The sequence below is a fragment of the Pelophylax lessonae genome, assembly GCF_965119305.1.
Source record: "Pelophylax lessonae genome assembly, chromosome: 9".
Classification (NCBI taxonomy): domain Eukaryota; kingdom Metazoa; phylum Chordata; class Amphibia; order Anura; family Ranidae; genus Pelophylax; species Pelophylax lessonae.
The window spans coordinates 158,964,355-158,981,453 of record NC_138776.1 but is presented as its reverse complement, the minus strand read 5'-3'; the positions used below and the strand labels follow the sequence as shown (position 1 = coordinate 158,981,453).

The 17,099-nt window shown below is 47.4% G+C and overlaps 1 protein-coding gene across 1 annotated transcript in view; it reads left to right on the top strand.

Moving 5' to 3' along the window:
- Positions 1–17,099, top strand: part of AIFM2 (AIF family member 2) — a 65,503-nt gene that overhangs the window by 33,527 nt on the left and 14,877 nt on the right. The window contains exons 5-6 of the mRNA XM_082268012.1: positions 923–1,031; positions 6,305–6,460. Coding sequence (XP_082124138.1) covers positions 923–1,031; positions 6,305–6,460 — 265 coding nt within the window. The remainder of the gene's footprint in view (positions 1–922; positions 1,032–6,304; positions 6,461–17,099) is intronic.

Here is a 17,099-nt window from a genome sequence, read left to right as displayed (position 1 = left end):
CAAAGTCACTGAATCCCTCTCCTTGCTATAAGAAATACTCCAGAGGTGTGGAGAAAACTGAACCTAAGGCCCCTTTCACACTGGTACAATTTTCCACCATTTTTACTCTGCAAGAAAAACGCAAGAATAATGTTTCCCTTTAAATCCTATGGGACTTTTCACACCACTGCGCTGTGGGTGCTGTGCGTTTTTTGAAAAGTCCTGAATGCTGCATCTTTGATGCGATGTTGAAAACCACACCAAAAACACAGCTTCCCATTAAAATGAATCAAAATCGTGGCAAAATCGCGGTATAACTGAACTGGCCGAGATTCGAACTGTTAATGGGCAGGCTAAATGTACCAAGTTGATCGCTCAACTTGGGTACAACCAGCCTGCCGGATTCGCTTCCAATTATCGCAAGCGGCTGCTAGCGATAATCACTGTCTTTTCCTGGTGGGGACGGCTTCCCCTGCCTGCCCCCGCCAGAGGAATACAATGTCCCTGTCAGCGCTGTCTGTGTTGATGGGAGAATTGTGTGAATTTCTTTCCTGCAACCCGTGACTGCAGGAAAGAAATTTGCACCATCTATGGCCAGCCTTAGGTGGTAGGTTGATATTAGGAGTTATAGTTCCAGGGACCAGGCTATAAATTTAAGAGGATATGTTTAGAATACGGAACATTTATGTGCTTTTCATTACTATACTTTGTATGTAATGATTTGCTTTTTGGAATCTTATTTGAACGGTTAGAGATTTCTAGAGCTGGTGCTGATTGATCACAAAAGTACTGTTCTTAAAAACGCTCACATCCAAAGAAAACTGACCATGCTGGTCCAGAAGCCCTTACAGTGTTTGTTTTTTCTCATTAGAGGTATGTAAGTGATAAGAGAATGCAAAAATATAACTTGGTCTTACATTTTCTATGTTTCTGTTTTGCACAGGTTACATTGGTACATTCTAAGGTCGCATTAGCAGATGCGGAGCTGGAACCATGTGTTAGAAAAACTATAAAGGAAATCCTACTGAAAAAGGGAGTAAAGCTAGTATTGGGTAGGTCCCTATTACCTGATGATTCTTAACATTAATATTGTCGTCCGTGCTCGTCACAGATCTATATATTTTATCTATATAAGTGCATCATCTTATTGTTTAGTGTTCCAAAAGGTTTCCATGACTCCATGGCAGCCTAAAGGTAGTGACAGATACCATTGTGGAAATCCTGTAGTGCAGGGGGGCTCAACCTTTTGAAGAACGAGTGGCATTTGAGTGATTTGGTTACTGGTCACAGGCTCCAATGAAAGGGTTCAGAATTAAACTTTTTTTTATTTTGAATAAGATAATGAAGATTTTAAACAATCAGGATCTTCATTTTCTCTGGGACCAATGGCCATTACATGTTTACCCACTGTTCACAGTCGCAAAAAGAAAAAAACAGACAGGTGGACCCGATTGGACCGATTGTGTGAAAGGGGCCTAGGACTGCTTTCACACCGATGTGCTGCCGGTTTACTAGCACAGTGGGTACAATGCAGTGCACCTACAGGTTAGCTGCGCTTTGCCGTAGATTTCTATTATATCATGCAGGTTTGGTGCACTTTCCTGCATTCAGGAGTTTTGGTGTGCTTTCAGAAAGTGCACCAAAACCGCAGGAAATAATAGAAGTCTATAGCTCAGCACAACTAACCTGCATGTGCACTGCGCTGGTCCTGCAGATCAGTGTGAAAGCAGCCTAATAACCCTTTTTTATTTATTTATTTTTTTATGTGCTTATGTACGCCCATTGCAAAACTATGATGTTTAATACAGTATTTCACAAAAGTGAGTACACTCCTCACATTTTTTGTATATATTTTCTTATATCTACAATGTAAGGTAGGGAGTGTACAGCTTGTATAACAGTGTAAATTTGCTGTCCTCTCAAAATACTTCAACACACAGCCATTCATGTCTAAACTGCTGGCAACAAAAGTGAGTACACCCCTAAGTGAAAATGTCCAAATTGGGCCCAATTAGCCATTTTACCTCCCCAGTGTAATGTGACTCGTTAGTGTTACAATGTTTCAGGTGTGAATGGGGAGCAGGTGATGTTAAATTTGGTGTTATTGCTCTCACCCTCTCATATTGGTCACTGGAAGTTCAACATGGCACCTCATGCCAAAGAACTCTCTGAGGATCTGGAAAATAAAAGAATTGTTCCTGTACATAAAGATGGCCTAGGCTATAAGAAGATTGCCCAGACCCTGAAACTGGGCTGCAGCACAGTGGCCAAGACCATACAGCGGTTTAAAAAGGACAGGATCCACTCAGAGCAGGCCTTGCCATGGTCGACCAAAGAAAATGAGTGCACGTGCTCAGCGTAGTATCCAGAGGTTGTCTTTGGGAAATAGACGTATGAGTGCTGCCAGCATTGCTGCAGAGGTTGAAGGGGGGGGGTCAGCCTGTCAGTGCTTAGACCATACGCCGCACCCTGCATCAAATTGGTCTGCATAGCTGTCATCCCAGAAGGAAGCCTCTTCTAAACATGATGCACAAGAAAGCCTGCAAAGTTTGCTGATGACAAGGAAACCATGAATACCAACATGTACTGTGACATATTGAAGCAGAGCATGATCGACTCCCTTTAGAGACTGGGCTTCAGGGCAGTATTCCAACATAACAACCCCAAGCACACCTCCAAGGATGACAACTGCCTTGCTAAAGAAGCAGAGGGTAAAGGTGATGGACTGCCCAAGCATGTCTCCAGACCTAAACCCTATTGAGCATCTGTGGGGCATCCTCAAATGGAAGGTTGAGAAGCGCAAGGTCTCTAACATCCACCAGCTCATCATGAAGGACTGGAAGAGGACTCCAGTGGCAACCTGTGAAGCTCTGGTGAACTCCATGCCCAAGAGGGTTAAGATAGTGCTGGAAAATAATGATGGCCACAGAAAATATTGACACTTTGGGCCCAGTTTTGACATTTTGACTTAGGGGTGTACTCACTTTTGTTGCCAGTGGATTAGACATTAATGCATGAAGGTAAAAAAAAACCTTCTGTGTGCAGCAGCCCCCCTAATATACCTTCCTGAGCCCCCTCTCGATCCAGCGATGTGCAGGAGAGCCTTGCCTCTCCAGGTTCTCGCACTCCCGATTTGGCTTTTGGCAGCTGCCAATCACAGCCAATAAACCAATTAGAAGATGGAAGGGGCGGAGCCGAGCCACAGCTCCATGTCTAAATGCTGCTTGCTATAGGGCCACTCGGCATGTGGGAGGGGCCAGGCTTGCCGACGTGGGACCCCAGGAGAGGAGGATCCAGGCTGCTCTGTGCAAAATCACTGCACAGATCAGGTAAGTATAACATGTTTGTTGTTTGTTTTGTTTTTTTGTTTTTTTTAATTTAAAAATTAGACTTTAATATTGCTTTATTTAACTGCCCTTTTAACTTTAAGTTTTGCTGGCTGTTAGAAAAGTTGCTTTCCTAGGTAGAGTTATACCAAATGCACTTTGCCTGGGACAGGAGGTGGTGCTATAGAGGAAGCATTATATAAAACAGGATAATTTTCTGCGCTATGTAGAAAAAAGTGGATGATTATCTGTAACAAAAAAAAAAAAGCAAAGAAAGCCGCATACACAGACCTATAGAGAAAAACCATATAACAATTGTTGTATAACGTATAGCGCTAACATAGAAGTGATATTGAATAACAATGACTCAAAAACAGAAAAAAACCTTGAAAAAGAAAATCTAAATGTTGAAAAATATTAGAGGGACCACAAGTCCCAGCAAGTGAGTAAAAAAAAAAAAAAAAGGTGACAAAATGGAAAGAAAATTGCCAAAATAAATGTGCAATACACTATGGAGGAACCACAAGTCCCAACATATGTATGTGTCCAAGATTCTTCACACCATGCATGGAAGGAAATCACCCGTGAGTAGAAGGACATATAAAGTGGCTGCTTACCAGAACCATATGGCCATCCAACCTAATGGACTGGCCACAAGCGCTTAAAACAGAGCAGGTATGCAGAAGTCAATCATCAGGATGCACCAGACAAGGACATATGCAGACCGTATATAAGGAAGAGAGATGGAAGAGGCACATAGTGTAATGCTGTATTTAACTAAAACCAATTTTATTTAAGCACTTTAGCCCCGGAGGATTTGGCTGCTCAGTGACCAGGTCCTATTTTGCAATTCGGCACTGCGTGACTTGAATTGCGCGGTCGGGCGACGCTGTACCCAAACAAAATTGATGTCCTTTTTTTCCCACAAACAGAGCTTTCTTTTGGTGGTATTTGATCACCTGTGCGATTTTTTATTTTTTGCGCTATAAACAAAAAAAGAGCGTCAATTTTGAAAAAATAACAATATTTTTCACATTTTTTTTTTATATGAAATTCTCAAAAAAAATTAAAAAATCTAAATTTTTTAACATTTTAGGCCAATTTGTTTTCTGCTACATATTTTTGGTAAAAAAAAAATCACAATAAGCATATTTTGATTGGTTTGCGCAAAAGTTATTGCGTTTACTAACTACAGGAAATATTTATGTAATTTTTTATTTTTTTTTTACTAGTAACAAGGTAAAAGCAGGCATGGCACAAAGCCGATGTTAAAGATGAAAGTCGCGGCGTCCCGCGTTCTCACAGACAGCCTAAAGTCGGCAAAGGGGGCATGGTGACGTCACGTCTGGCACCGCCCGATGCGTTGCGTTATAGGTTGACGTTGTCTTTTACCTTGTTACATGTAGGTGAAACTTTTAAATAAATTGGTTTTAGTTAAATACAGCATTACGCTATGTGCCTCTTCCATCCCTCTTCCTTATATACGGTCTGCATATGTCCTTGTCTGGTGCATTCTGATGATTGACTTCTGGTAAACCTGCATACCTGCTCTGTTTTAAGCGTTTGTGGCCAGTCCTTTAGGTTGGATGGCCATATGGTTCTGGTAAGCAGCCACTTTATATGCCCTACTCACGGGTGATTTCCTTCCATGCATGGTGTGAAGAGTCTTGGACACATACATCTGTTGGGACTTGTGGTTCCTCCATAGTGTATTGCACATTTATTTTGGCAATTTTCTTTCCATTTTGAGGACTTTTTATGGACTTTATTTGAATATTGTCACCTTTTTTTTTTTTACTCACTTGCTGGGACTTGTGGTCCCTCTAATATTTTTCAACATTTATATTTTCTTTTTCACTCAAGGTTTTTTCTGTTTTTGAGTCATTGTTATTCAATATCACTTCTATGTTAGCGCTACACGTTATACAACATAGAGAAAGCATTAGCTTATGCAGTTCCTGCCCCATCCGCACCCACTTGCTTCCTCTGTTACCAGCTCCATCCACTCTAATGCTCTGGGATGGCGGGTCAGCAACCTGCGATCTGGGCTTGCCGACCCACCATCCCAGAGCAGGAGGTTGCAAGCCACATCAGAGGGCCCTGTGGGCCACTGGTTGAGCACCCCTGCTATAGTGTTATTCCTTTTTTTTTTTTGTGGGAAAATATATAATTTTAAACATTAATGGGTTTATCATGTTAGGGCTTTGAAGAGTTAAGAGATTGCTATTAAGTGCTGGTTAACACATGTGCAATGCGGGAACCCTGCCAATCCACTGCGGGTTCCCGTATCACACCCGACTCACAGACACACTGCCATATGCGAATCGCTGGGGGTGTCGATACAGAGTTAACGACATCACCAGATCAGTTCCCATATCGCAGTGCGAACTGTCAATTCGGACATGAATTAGGTCGCATTGGTGTGAACACCTATGCGATCCGATTCTGGTGGGGACCAAAAAAAGGGTCCTGTGCAACTTTGGCCCTAATGCAATGCGAATTCAGCCATACAATCAGTATGGCTGAATTTGCAACGCATAGATATCACGTGTGATTTGCAGAGCAGTGTGCTCCCTATACTATGCGATGTCTGACATTGCGTATGTGTGAACTGACACTAAAACTGGTCCCATAATGCTTTGACCTAGAAAATAGTGATATTGTAGGTTGTCAAAAATAGACAATATTATTCAGCGCAAATCACAATAATGGCTATCAACTAAGTATGCAAGCTGAACACTTCAAGGTCAGTGCACAACCCCTTATTGTAAGTTGTGTCTGCCTTTCAGATTGATATTGATAGTAACACTAATAGTGTGACACTGGTTGCATATTCGAATACTATATAAGAATAATACTATTTACATCTATTGTAGAAGTGAGGCCTAAGGGCTTCTGTGCTTTGAACCTCATTTCAGTACCATATATGCTGCTTAGAATATGAAAAGAAAAAATAGGATTTTAATGCTAAATAACTGCTAACTGTTCTGCTCACACAGGCCAGAAAGTTGCAAATTTGCATGAACTTACACCAAATGTGGTTCAAGGCACTATGGAAATACGTTTGGATAAGGATCCTGAGGTGATCACTGCCGACCTGCTCCTCTGCTGTACAGGAATCAAAATCAATTCATCTTGTTACAGCGATGTATTTGGTAAGTACACCAGTGTACACAGCGGGTATAAATAGTTGTATGCATAATGCTCTGGTGTAGGGTACTGGATGTAAGAAGCAAATCTGTATAAAGTTTGAGCTGAAGATAATGTAACAGGGAAGCACAAGATTATGTTTAATACTCGATTTATGCTTTCCTGTAATGTATGTGCAGGAGTTTGTTTTAAAGGCGAAGTTCCCCTTTTGTAGAAAATAGCCTATGCGGTCAAGGGGACCAGTAGATTTTAAATATCTCTCCAACTTTGTAAAATGATTATTAACCACTTAAGGACGGCCCCACGCAGATATACTGCGGCAGGGTAGGCCCTCCTGCATGAAATGACGTACCTGTACGTGATTTCGCGACATGGTTTGTGATTGGACACAGCAGAAGCCAATCAGCGGGACACACCGCTTGTTCACAAGAGAGGCAGAACAGCAGTGTGTATATGTAAACAAGGCAGACCGCCATTCTGTCAGAGAGGAAGATGGAGATCCCCAAAAAAGGGTCAGAAGTGTCAGTTAGGTGTCCCATTTGTCCGCCGCAATGTCACAGTCCCGCTAAAAATTGCTGATCACCGCCATTACTAGTAAAAAAAAATGTAAAATCCTTAAAATATCTCATAGGTTGTAGTAGTGATCGACTGATATAGTTTTTTTTAATGCCGATACTGATATTTTGGTCATCGGATATCGGTATCGGCCGATATTTGCCGATGTTTTCGGACATGTAAAAAAACTTTTTTTTCTAAAGGTACTCTTGTGGAGGGATCTGGGGGTCTAAAAGAACCCAAACCCCTCCTCGGCACCGAAAAGCATTCAAAATGTCAAGTTTGGCTGTTTTGAATTCTGTCAGTTTTTTTAATTCGGCGCCGAGTACCCGGAATGACATCACTTCCGGGGTTTTTCATGGAGACGCAGTACACCGGGTCTTCTCTTCGGCAGCGGTGGCAGTGGAGGTAGGATGCCCGGGTCTCCCGGTGGGACGGGAGACCCGGGCGAGCCACGGAAGGCGGCGGGAGGGAGGGGACATCCCCTCACGCTACTTGTAATGACAGCCGAGCGGCTTCTCAGCCGCATCGGTTGTCATTACAAGTCAGCCGACCGTCTGCTATGGACACCGGCACCAGGGTGATGCCTCTAGCTGCAGGCATCACCCCAGTACAAGCACTTTCCCTAAATATCGGCAATATCGGTAAATCCAAAGGCCGATTCCGATACATTGGGGAGAGTGCATATCGGCCCCCGATATATTGGTGTTGCCTAGTTTGTAGTAGCTATAACTTTCTCTATCGTTCATTGATGGATGCTGTCCTCTGATGCATAATAGTAGGGTAATACCGCCCCCTACAGGAGTAGGACACTAGGCATAAAGAATTTCTGGCTACGCCTATGGGCAGTCCCTGGGGGTATACCCTCTCTCTTTCTGCATAGGATGTCAATTTTTAATCTGCCTAGTTAGGAGTAAGGCCCTAGTTCCTTGCTGGGATCTTTGGTCCTGGCATAAAAGTACTTTGTTTATGTAGATTTTTTTTTAGCTAGTCTTTTTTTCTCCAGAACGTTTCTCCCGTGAGATCTTCAAGCAATTATGCCAGACTGGACCCCCATATCCAGTGGTCACCCCAGTCTGGCCATCAAGCGCGTGCAGGCCTTAGCTCCACGCTGGGTCGGCCGCGACATAGTTGCACTGGACGGGGACTGGTCCCGCGAGTTAAACGCCTCGCCGGGACACACACGACAGGGTCTAGGCTTATGTCGCAGCGTTCCTATTTGGCCGACAGCCCCCCTTCTCCGGTGGCGTGGGGTCCTGTCATGAGATGGCGCCCGCCTTTGTTCCCGGTATGGTGAGTACACGTTCACGTTACACGTTTTGGGTTGTCTGTCATTTTCGGCGGTGGTCATGAGGCATATGCTCTGGCTGAAGTGTTGGTCTGCGGATCAGGCTTCTAAGAAGGCCTTGACGGAACTCCCCTTTCAGGGGGACCGTCTGTTTGGGGCTGCCCTGGACGACATTATTAAAGGTGTTACGGGGGGTAAGAGTACCTTTCTCCCGCAGGCTTCCAGGGGTAGGGACTCTCGCCATAGGCGGGGTCCCTCCTTTTTGCCTCACAGAAAGTATTCTCCTCCCTCGGGGGCAGCCGATAAGGCTAAGCCCTTCAAGGCTCCCTCGGGTGCTCCCAAGCGTCCCTGGGCTGGGAAACAGAAGTCCGGTTCCGCCAAACCTGTGGACATGGCCTGTCGGCCTGAAGGTGCGCCTTCACTCGTGACTGGGGTGGGGGGATGCCTTTGCCGGTTCTCGGACGTGTGGCTGGCCCGGATCCCAGACAAATGGTCTGGGAGGTTGTGCGGTCCGGATTCAAGATCGAGTTACCATCCGTTCCTCCGGCCAGGTTTTTCCCTTCCAATGTCCGCCTATCCCCAGATCGCTTGCGAGCGCTCTATGGGGCAGTGCAGGACTTGCTACAGCAAGGAATGATAGTGTCTGTTCCGCAGGCGGAACGCTTTCACTGGTTTTATTCCAACCTGTTCACAGTTCCCAAGAAGGAGGGCAAGGTGTGGCCGATCCTGGACCTAAAGGCACTGAATGTGTTCGTGCATGCTCAAAAGTTCAAGATGGAAACTATTTGCATGGTGGTGGCCTCCCTACATCAGGGGGACTTCCTGGCCTCAATAGACATCAAGGATGCTTACCTTCACATTCCAATCTGTGCTGCTCACCAACGGTTTCTCCGTTTTGCCGTGGGAGAAGATCACTATCAGTTTGTGGCGTTACCCTTTGGTCTCGCCTCCGCTCCTCGGGTCTTCACAAAGGTGTTGGCCCCGGTTCTGGCACTGTTGCGACAGCGGGGGATATCGGTCCTGGGCTACCTGGATGATCTGAGTGCGGAGTCCCCCGTGTTGCTGACGGAAAACTTGGGGGTCAGCATGCGTACTCTTGAGGAGTTTGGTTGGATCGTGAACCTTCAAAAGTCGTCTCTGACCCCTTCCATGAGACTGGTCTATCTGGGCCTGACCTTGGACTCGTCCTCTGCCAGGGTGTTTCTTCCTCCGGAAAAACTCCTGAAGGTCCAGTCAGCTGTTTGTTTGTTGATGTACAACGACCAGCCGTCCCTTCGGACCTGTATGAGAGTACTGGGACTGATGGTGTCCTCCTTTGAGGCCGTCCCCTTTGCTCAGTTCCACACGAGGGTTCTTCAAAGGGAAATTCTTCTCAAGTGGAACAAACACCGACTCTGGATTCTCGGATTGGATTAAGCCACAGGACCAGAGAGTCCCTGGTCTGGTGGCTCCGCCCCTCCATGCTTCAGTCAGGGAAATAGTTTCTCCCTATATACTTGACAGTTGTCACCACAGATGCGAGTCTGTCTGGGTGGGGGGGAGTCAGGACTCGGTCTGGTCCCCCGAGGAATCTCGATTGCCGATCAATGTCCTGGAGCTGAGAGCGATCCAGCTTTGCCTGACGTACTGGACTGACCGTCTGAAAAGGTTGTCCCATGTGCATTCAATCAGACAATGCCACGGCCGTGGCTTACGTCAATCACCAAGGGGGCACCAAGAGTGTCCTTGCGGCCCTGGAAGTGGCAGACATTCTATGTTGTGCGGAGCGCCATATTCCAACTCTCTCCACGGTCCACATTCCGGGATTTGGATGCAGGGGAGTAGTCCCTGCATCCAGAGGGGTTTCAACAGTTGTGCCTTCACTGGGGCACTCCGGATGTGGATCTGTTGGCGTCTCGAATCAACAGGAAGGTACAGAGGTTTGTGGCCCGCTCCCAGGAACCTCTGGCAGATGCGCTGGTGGCCCCCTGGGGCCAGTACTGGCTGATATATGCCTTCCCTCCTCTCAAGTTGCTGCCGAGACTTCTTCGCAGGATAGAGGTGGAAGGGATTCCGGTCATTCTTGTGGCTCCAGACTGGCCTCGTCACGCCTGGTACAGCGACCTGGTCAGGCTTGTCGCAGAAGCCCCGTGGAGGCTCCCTCTCAGGGTGGATCTGCTCTCTCAGGGGCCAATCTTCCATCCTGCTTTACAGTCGCTGGCTTTACAGTCGCTGGCTTTAACGGCTTGGCTGTTGAAAGCCAGGTGCTAAAGGACAGTGGTTTATCTGCTAAAGTGATTCCCACTCTGCTAAAAGCAAGGAAGGCGACTTCCAGAAAAATTTATCATCGTACGTGGAAGTCTTACATTGCGTGGTGTGAGTCCCTTGGGACCCACCCTCGCTCCTATTCGGTGGCTCGGATCTTGGCTTTCCTTCAACGGGGAGTTGATCAAAAGTTTGCCTTGAGTACTATCAAGGGTCAGGTCTCGGCCTTGGCTATTTTCTTCCAGAGGCCATTGGCCACCCATTCCCTGGTGCATAGTTTCTTCCAGGTGGTGCGACACTTGGTACCTCCGGTGCAACCTCCGCTACCCCCATAAGATCTTAATTTGGTGCTGTTGGTTCTCCAGAGGCCTCCCTTTGAGAATATTCAGGAGGTCCCCTTGCTTACCTTGTCTCAGAAGGTGGCCTTCTTGGTGGCTATCACTTCTGCGCGCAGGGTGTCGGAACTGGTGGCATTGTCCTGTCGTTCTTCCTATCTGGTGGTTCACAGGGAGAAGGTGGTACTTCGGCCTCATCCGTCCTTCCTGTGGAAGGTGTTTCTCTATCGCTCATTGACAGACGTAGTCTTCTTGATTCTCAAGAGCTGGGTTATGTTGTCTCCGCAGGAGTAGGACTAGGCAGAATGACAAAACGTTCTGGCTCCACCCTAGGGGGCAGTCCCTGAGGGTATATCCTCCCTCTCTCTGCTACAGGGAATCAGTTTTTTTCTGTCTAGTCAGGAGTAAGGACCTAAGTTCCTTGCTGGGATCTTTTGGTCCTGGCAAGACTTTTTTTCTTTAAGAAAAAGACATTTTTTAGGTAGTTTTCTCCAGTGTTTTTTTCCTGTGAGATCTTCAAGCAAAAATGCAGGACTGGGCGACACTTGTGGTCACCCCAGCCGGCCTACGAGCGCGTGCAGACCATGGCATTGCGCTTGGTCGGCCGCGACATATTCAAGTAAGTATGCGGGGCCGGGCGACGGGCTGGATATGAGATCCAGTGGTCACCCCGGTTTCTGCCTAAAAGCGCGTGCAGACCAGTGCGCTGAGTCGGCCGCGACGGAGTCCCAGTAAAGGGACTGACTTTGCGAGTTAAAAGCTCGCTTGGACGCCAGGACCAGAGAGTCGAGGCGTCCACAAACCCCCACCCCGGTGGAGAGGGTATTGTGAAGAGAGGGTGCCTGTCGGTTCGGTATGGTGAGTAAACGTTCCCTTTTTTCCTCATTTATGAGGCAGTATATATTATGGGCCCCTCCATATATGGTCAGTATATATCTGATACTTACAAGTCCCCCTTGTAATACAGCATGTGTTTGTGGGAAGTGGACTTGGTTCAAGAGCTAACACTCTACCCAGCAGACTGTAACATTACAGCAGACATAGGAGGTATAATCCTACCTTATGTGCAGTGTATCTCTGTAGATCCATATGTCACCTCTCAGCAGAGTGCAGGTGGATGTGCTGGGAAGACGATATCGGCGGTCCGCCGCCATTTTGCCATAGACCGAATGCATATATGTCCTCAGGTCACGCCGGCCGCCATGTTTTTGGAGTCTTATGTCTCTTCTATGGGGGCGGCCATGTTTTGTGAGCCCAGCTTCCTCGTGGAGGGCTGGGAACGTCGGAAGGCGTACACAGGGGGCAGAGCCACGCCTTCTGCCCGGGAAAAAGCAAACCGCTCCTTCCAGTCTGTGTAAGACAGACGCTGGCTGCAGTTTGTTGGAAACTGCACTGCATCGGTTGGTGAGCCTTGGGGGTCCCTCTCTCTCTCTCTGGGATCGAGAAGCAGGTACTCTGAGGGGCGCTATTGCGCTAGGGGGAGACACACAAAAAAAAAAAAAAAAAAAGAAAAAGTTTTTTTGTTTTTGCTGGCAAAAGTGTCCTGTATTAACATGGACCCTGCCACTCATGTATCTCCTCCGGATCCCCTCGAGGGATCTGCGGGATCCTCCAGCACCCCATTGACAATTGAATCTTTGTCAGCTATTATGGAAACTTTTGTGTCCCGGGTGGAAGTGGCTTGTCAGGGACAGGGCGCAAGAAAGCGACCCCCGCCTAACCCCTTATTATCTGAAACCTCGGATTCAGACTCTGAGCCTATTTCTGCAGTTGCAGGTACTTCATCTGGTATTGGTGTCTCGGGTCCTGTCTCTTCAGACAGTGAGGAGGATGTTTCGGCATCCGCCATAGCCCGAGAGGAAGCGTTGGTAAACGCACTCATTGTATCTGTTCAAGAGACTTTAAGGTTACAGGGTATTCCATCAGAAATAGCTGAAACTGAGATCCCCTTTGGGACTAAAAAGCGCATCAAAGTAGCAAAGGTTTTTCCATTGCCCAAATGTTTTGGCAATCCAATCGATGAAGAATGGCGTCTGCCAAAACGCACTTTTAATATTTCTAAACGCATTGACAGGCGTTATCCGTTTGAGGAAACCCTTATTAAGAAATGGACAGAACCACCTGTGGTGGATTCACCTATTGCTAGATTGAATAAAGCCACGGTTATTCCTTTAGAAGACGCTCCGTCTTTTAAAGATCCAGTGGATCGCAAGATAGAAGCTATGTCTCGCACCATGTTTTCCTTGATTGGATCAGCTTTCAGGCCAATAATTGCTATTGGTCTGGTTTCGCAGGCTGTAACTGAATGGACCAAGTGGTTACGCCGGGACTTAGAAGAAGTCCCTCAGGCGGTATCAGATTTGTTGGAACAAATGATACAGGGGTTACAGTTTGTATGTGATGCGGCGTTAGACGCCACTCCATTAATGGCGCGAGCATCAGTCTCAGCAGTGGTTCTCAGGCGTACACTGTGGCTAAAAGGTTGGTTAGCCGACCAAGGTTCCAAAAAAGCATTGGCTAATATCCCCTTTTCAGGAGAGCGTCTATTTGGAGCCAACTTAGATGAGATCATTAAGGATCTCACCGGTGGAAAAAGCACCTTTTTACCGCAAAATTTTAAAGGTAGAGGAACTCGTCAAAGACGAGGGCCTTCTTTTTCTGCTCACAAGAGGTTTTTTCGTCCAGCGGGTGAAAAAACTAAGTCCTCCAAAGCTCCTGCAGGAGGCGTCAGGGGTCGTTGGTCGGGCAAGCAAAAGCCCGCCCCCTCCAGACCTGAAGATAAACCATCCAAAGCCTGAAGGTGCGCCCCCACCCATAACTGGGGTGGGGGGACGTCTTCGCCGGTTCCCGGATCCATGGCTTTCCAGAATCCCGGACAAATGGGTTTGCGAAGTCATAAAGTCAGGGTACAAGATCGAGTTTCGATCTCTCCCACCGGCGCGATTCTTCCCTTCCAATATCCGACTATCTCCGGATCGTCTAGAAGATCTGCGGAGAGCAGTCACAGATCTACTACAACAAGGAGTGGTAGTCCACGTTCCTTGGACAGAACGGTTTCAAGGGTTTTATTCAAACCTGTTTACAATACCCAGGAAAGAGGGCAAAGTGCGTCCAATTCTGGACTTAAGAGCGCTCAATTCTTTCGTCAACATAAGAAGATTCAGAATGGAGTCCATTCGCACGGTAGCAGCCTTCCTGCATCCAGGGGATGTCCTAGCGTCCATAGACATCAAGGACGCCTATCTTCACATTCCCATTTTCGCAGGACATCACCGTTTTCTACGCTTTTCCGTAGAGGAGAACCACTATCAGTTTGTGGCGTTACCTTTCGGTCTCGCCACGGCTCCGCGGGTCTTCACAAAGGTGTTGGCCCCAATGTTGGCACTTCTGCGCCAAAGAGGTATATCGATTCTAGGTTACCTAGACGATCTTCATGCAGAGTCTCCTCAGACCTTGCTACAAAACATAGAAATTACTATGATTTCTTTACAGGAATTCGGGTGGCTGGTGAACCAGCAAAAGTCATTTCTGGTTCCCACCCAGAGGCTCGAATATCTGGGTCTAATTCTAGACACAGTCAGGACAAGAGTTTTCCTTCCGGTAGGGAAACTCCGAAAGATTCAATCAGCAGTCCAGTTGTTACTGTCAAACAGCTGGTCTTCCCTTCGGACTTGCATGAGGGTTCTGGGGTTGATGGTGGCTTCATTCGAAGCAGTCCCATTTGCCCAGTCCCATACCCGAATTCTTCAGCAAGAGATTCTTCTCAGATGGAATCGGAATCCGGAATCCCTGGACAATCAGATCCGATTGAGCAAACAGACCAGAGAGTCTCTGGTTTGGTGGCTTCGGTCTCCAATGCTCAGCCAGGGAAAGTCATTTCTGCCAATATATTGGACGATAGTGACCACGGATGCCAGTCTATCCGGATGGGGAGGAATTCTCGGTCAGTTATCTGTCCAGGGACTTTGGTCCCCGGAAGAATCCAGATTACCGATAAATGTATTGGAACTGAGAGCGATCAGACTTTGTCTGATTCACTGGACCGAGCAGCTCCAGGGCAGCCCGGTTCGGATCCAGTCGGACAATGCCACGGCCGTGGCTTATGTCAATCATCAGGGGGGCACCAAGAGTGTCCGAGCGGCCAAAGAAGTGGCTTGCATTCTTCGCTGGGCGGAACGATTTGTTCCAGCAATCTCTGCGGTGTTCATTCCGGGGGTGGAGAATTGGCAGGCAGATTATCTCAGCCGTCAGACCCTGGATCAGGGGGAATGGTCCCTCCATCCAGACGTTTTCCACCAGTTGTGCCTACGGTGGGGCACCCCGGATGTGGATCTGTTGGCATCACGATTCAACAGGAAAGTTCAGAGATTCGTGGCTCGCTCCCGCGATCCTCTAGCAGAAACCGCAGACGCACTGATCGCCCCGTGGGGGCAATACCAGCTAATATATGCCTTCCCTCCTCTCGCGTTACTGCCAAGACTTCTTCGCAGGGTAGAGGAGGAAGGAATCCCAGTAATCCTGGTAGCTCCGGACTGGCCTCGTCGAGCTTGGTACGCCGACATGGTCAGACTGGTGGCGGACGTCCCATGGAGACTTCCTCTCAGGGAGGATCTACTGTCTCAGGGACCGATCTTCCATCCTGCTTTACGATCGCTGGCTTTAACGGCCTGGCTATTGAGACCCAGGTGCTGAAGGACAAAGGTTTGTCAGCTTCAGTTATTCCTACTCTAGTTGAAGCAAGGAAAGCGACTTCCAGAAAGATTTATCATCGCACGTGGAAGTCCTACATTGCATGGTGTGAACCTTTGGGGTTCCGTCCTCGGTCTTATTCGATTAGTCGAATATTGGCTTTTCTGCAACAAGGGGTTGAGCAGAAACTGGCCTTGAGTACTATCAAGGGTCAGGTCTCAGCATTAGCTATCTTCTTTCAGAAGCCTTTGGCTACTCATTCCTTGGTGCGGAATTTCATCCAGGGGGTGCGACATCTGGCTCCGCCAGTGCACGCGCCGTTACCCCCCTGGGATCTTAATTTAGTGTTGTCGGTTCTTCAGAAACCTCCCTTTGAAGATATTAGGGAGATTCCTCTACCCACGTTGTCCCAGAAGGTGGCCTTCTTGGTGGCTATTACTTCTGCACGCAGGGTGTCAGAACTGGCCGCATTATCTTGTCGTTCACCATATCTGGTGGTTCATAGAGATAAGGTGGTTCTTCGTCCGAATCCATCCTTCCTACCAAAAGTGGTTTCAGAATTTCATCTGAATGAAGAAATTGTATTACCTTCCCTGTGTCCTAAGCCCAGTCATCCTCGGGAATTTGCTTTGCACTCCTTGGATGTGGTCCGGGCGATCAGGGTATACTTGAAAACGACAGATTCGTTTCGCAAGACGGATTCACTTTTTGTGATCCCAGATGGACCCAAAAAGGGGTTGCCTGCATCTGCCGCGACCATTTCCAGATGGATCAGACAGACGGTAGTGCAGGCTTATTCTATTAAGGGTCGGGAGCCCCCGTTCCCTGTTAAGGCGCACTCCACTCGGGCACTTAGTGCGTCATGGGCCTTTCGCCATCAGGCGTCAGTGGTCCAGGTGTGCAAGGCGGCTACCTGGTCGTCGGTGCATACCTTCTCTTAACATTATAAAGTTGATGTAATGGCATCGTCTGATGCCTCATTTGGCCGCAAGGTTTTGCAGGCCGCAATTTGAGGAGACCAGTGGTCTACCTCGAGGGTTTTTTTCCGTTGGAAAATTTTTTCTTTTAGTCTCATTCTTTGTTTATAATGAGCCTTTAAAACTTCTAGTTTGGCACCGGTTGGGCCTACTAGATTGGATTTGATTTTGTCAATCCCACCCCTCATTTGTGGCACTGCTTCTGGATGTCCCAGCTCTTGAGAATCAAGAAGACTACGTCTGTCAATGAGCGATAGAGAAAAATGGATTTTTGTAAGAACTTACCGTAAAATCCTTTTCTCTTAAGCTCATTGACAGACGTAGTACCCGCCCCTCTATCATTGAGTTGGGTTGGGTTAAATTCTCTGTACTGCTTTAAACAGAACTGATTCCCTGTAGCAGAGAGAGGGAGGATATACCCTCAGGGACTGCCCCCTAGGGTGGAGCCAGAACGTTTTGTCATTCTGCCTAGTCCTACTCCTGCGGAGACAACATAACCCAGCTCTTGAGAATCAAGAAGACTACGTCTGTCAATGAGCTTAAGAGAAAAGGATTT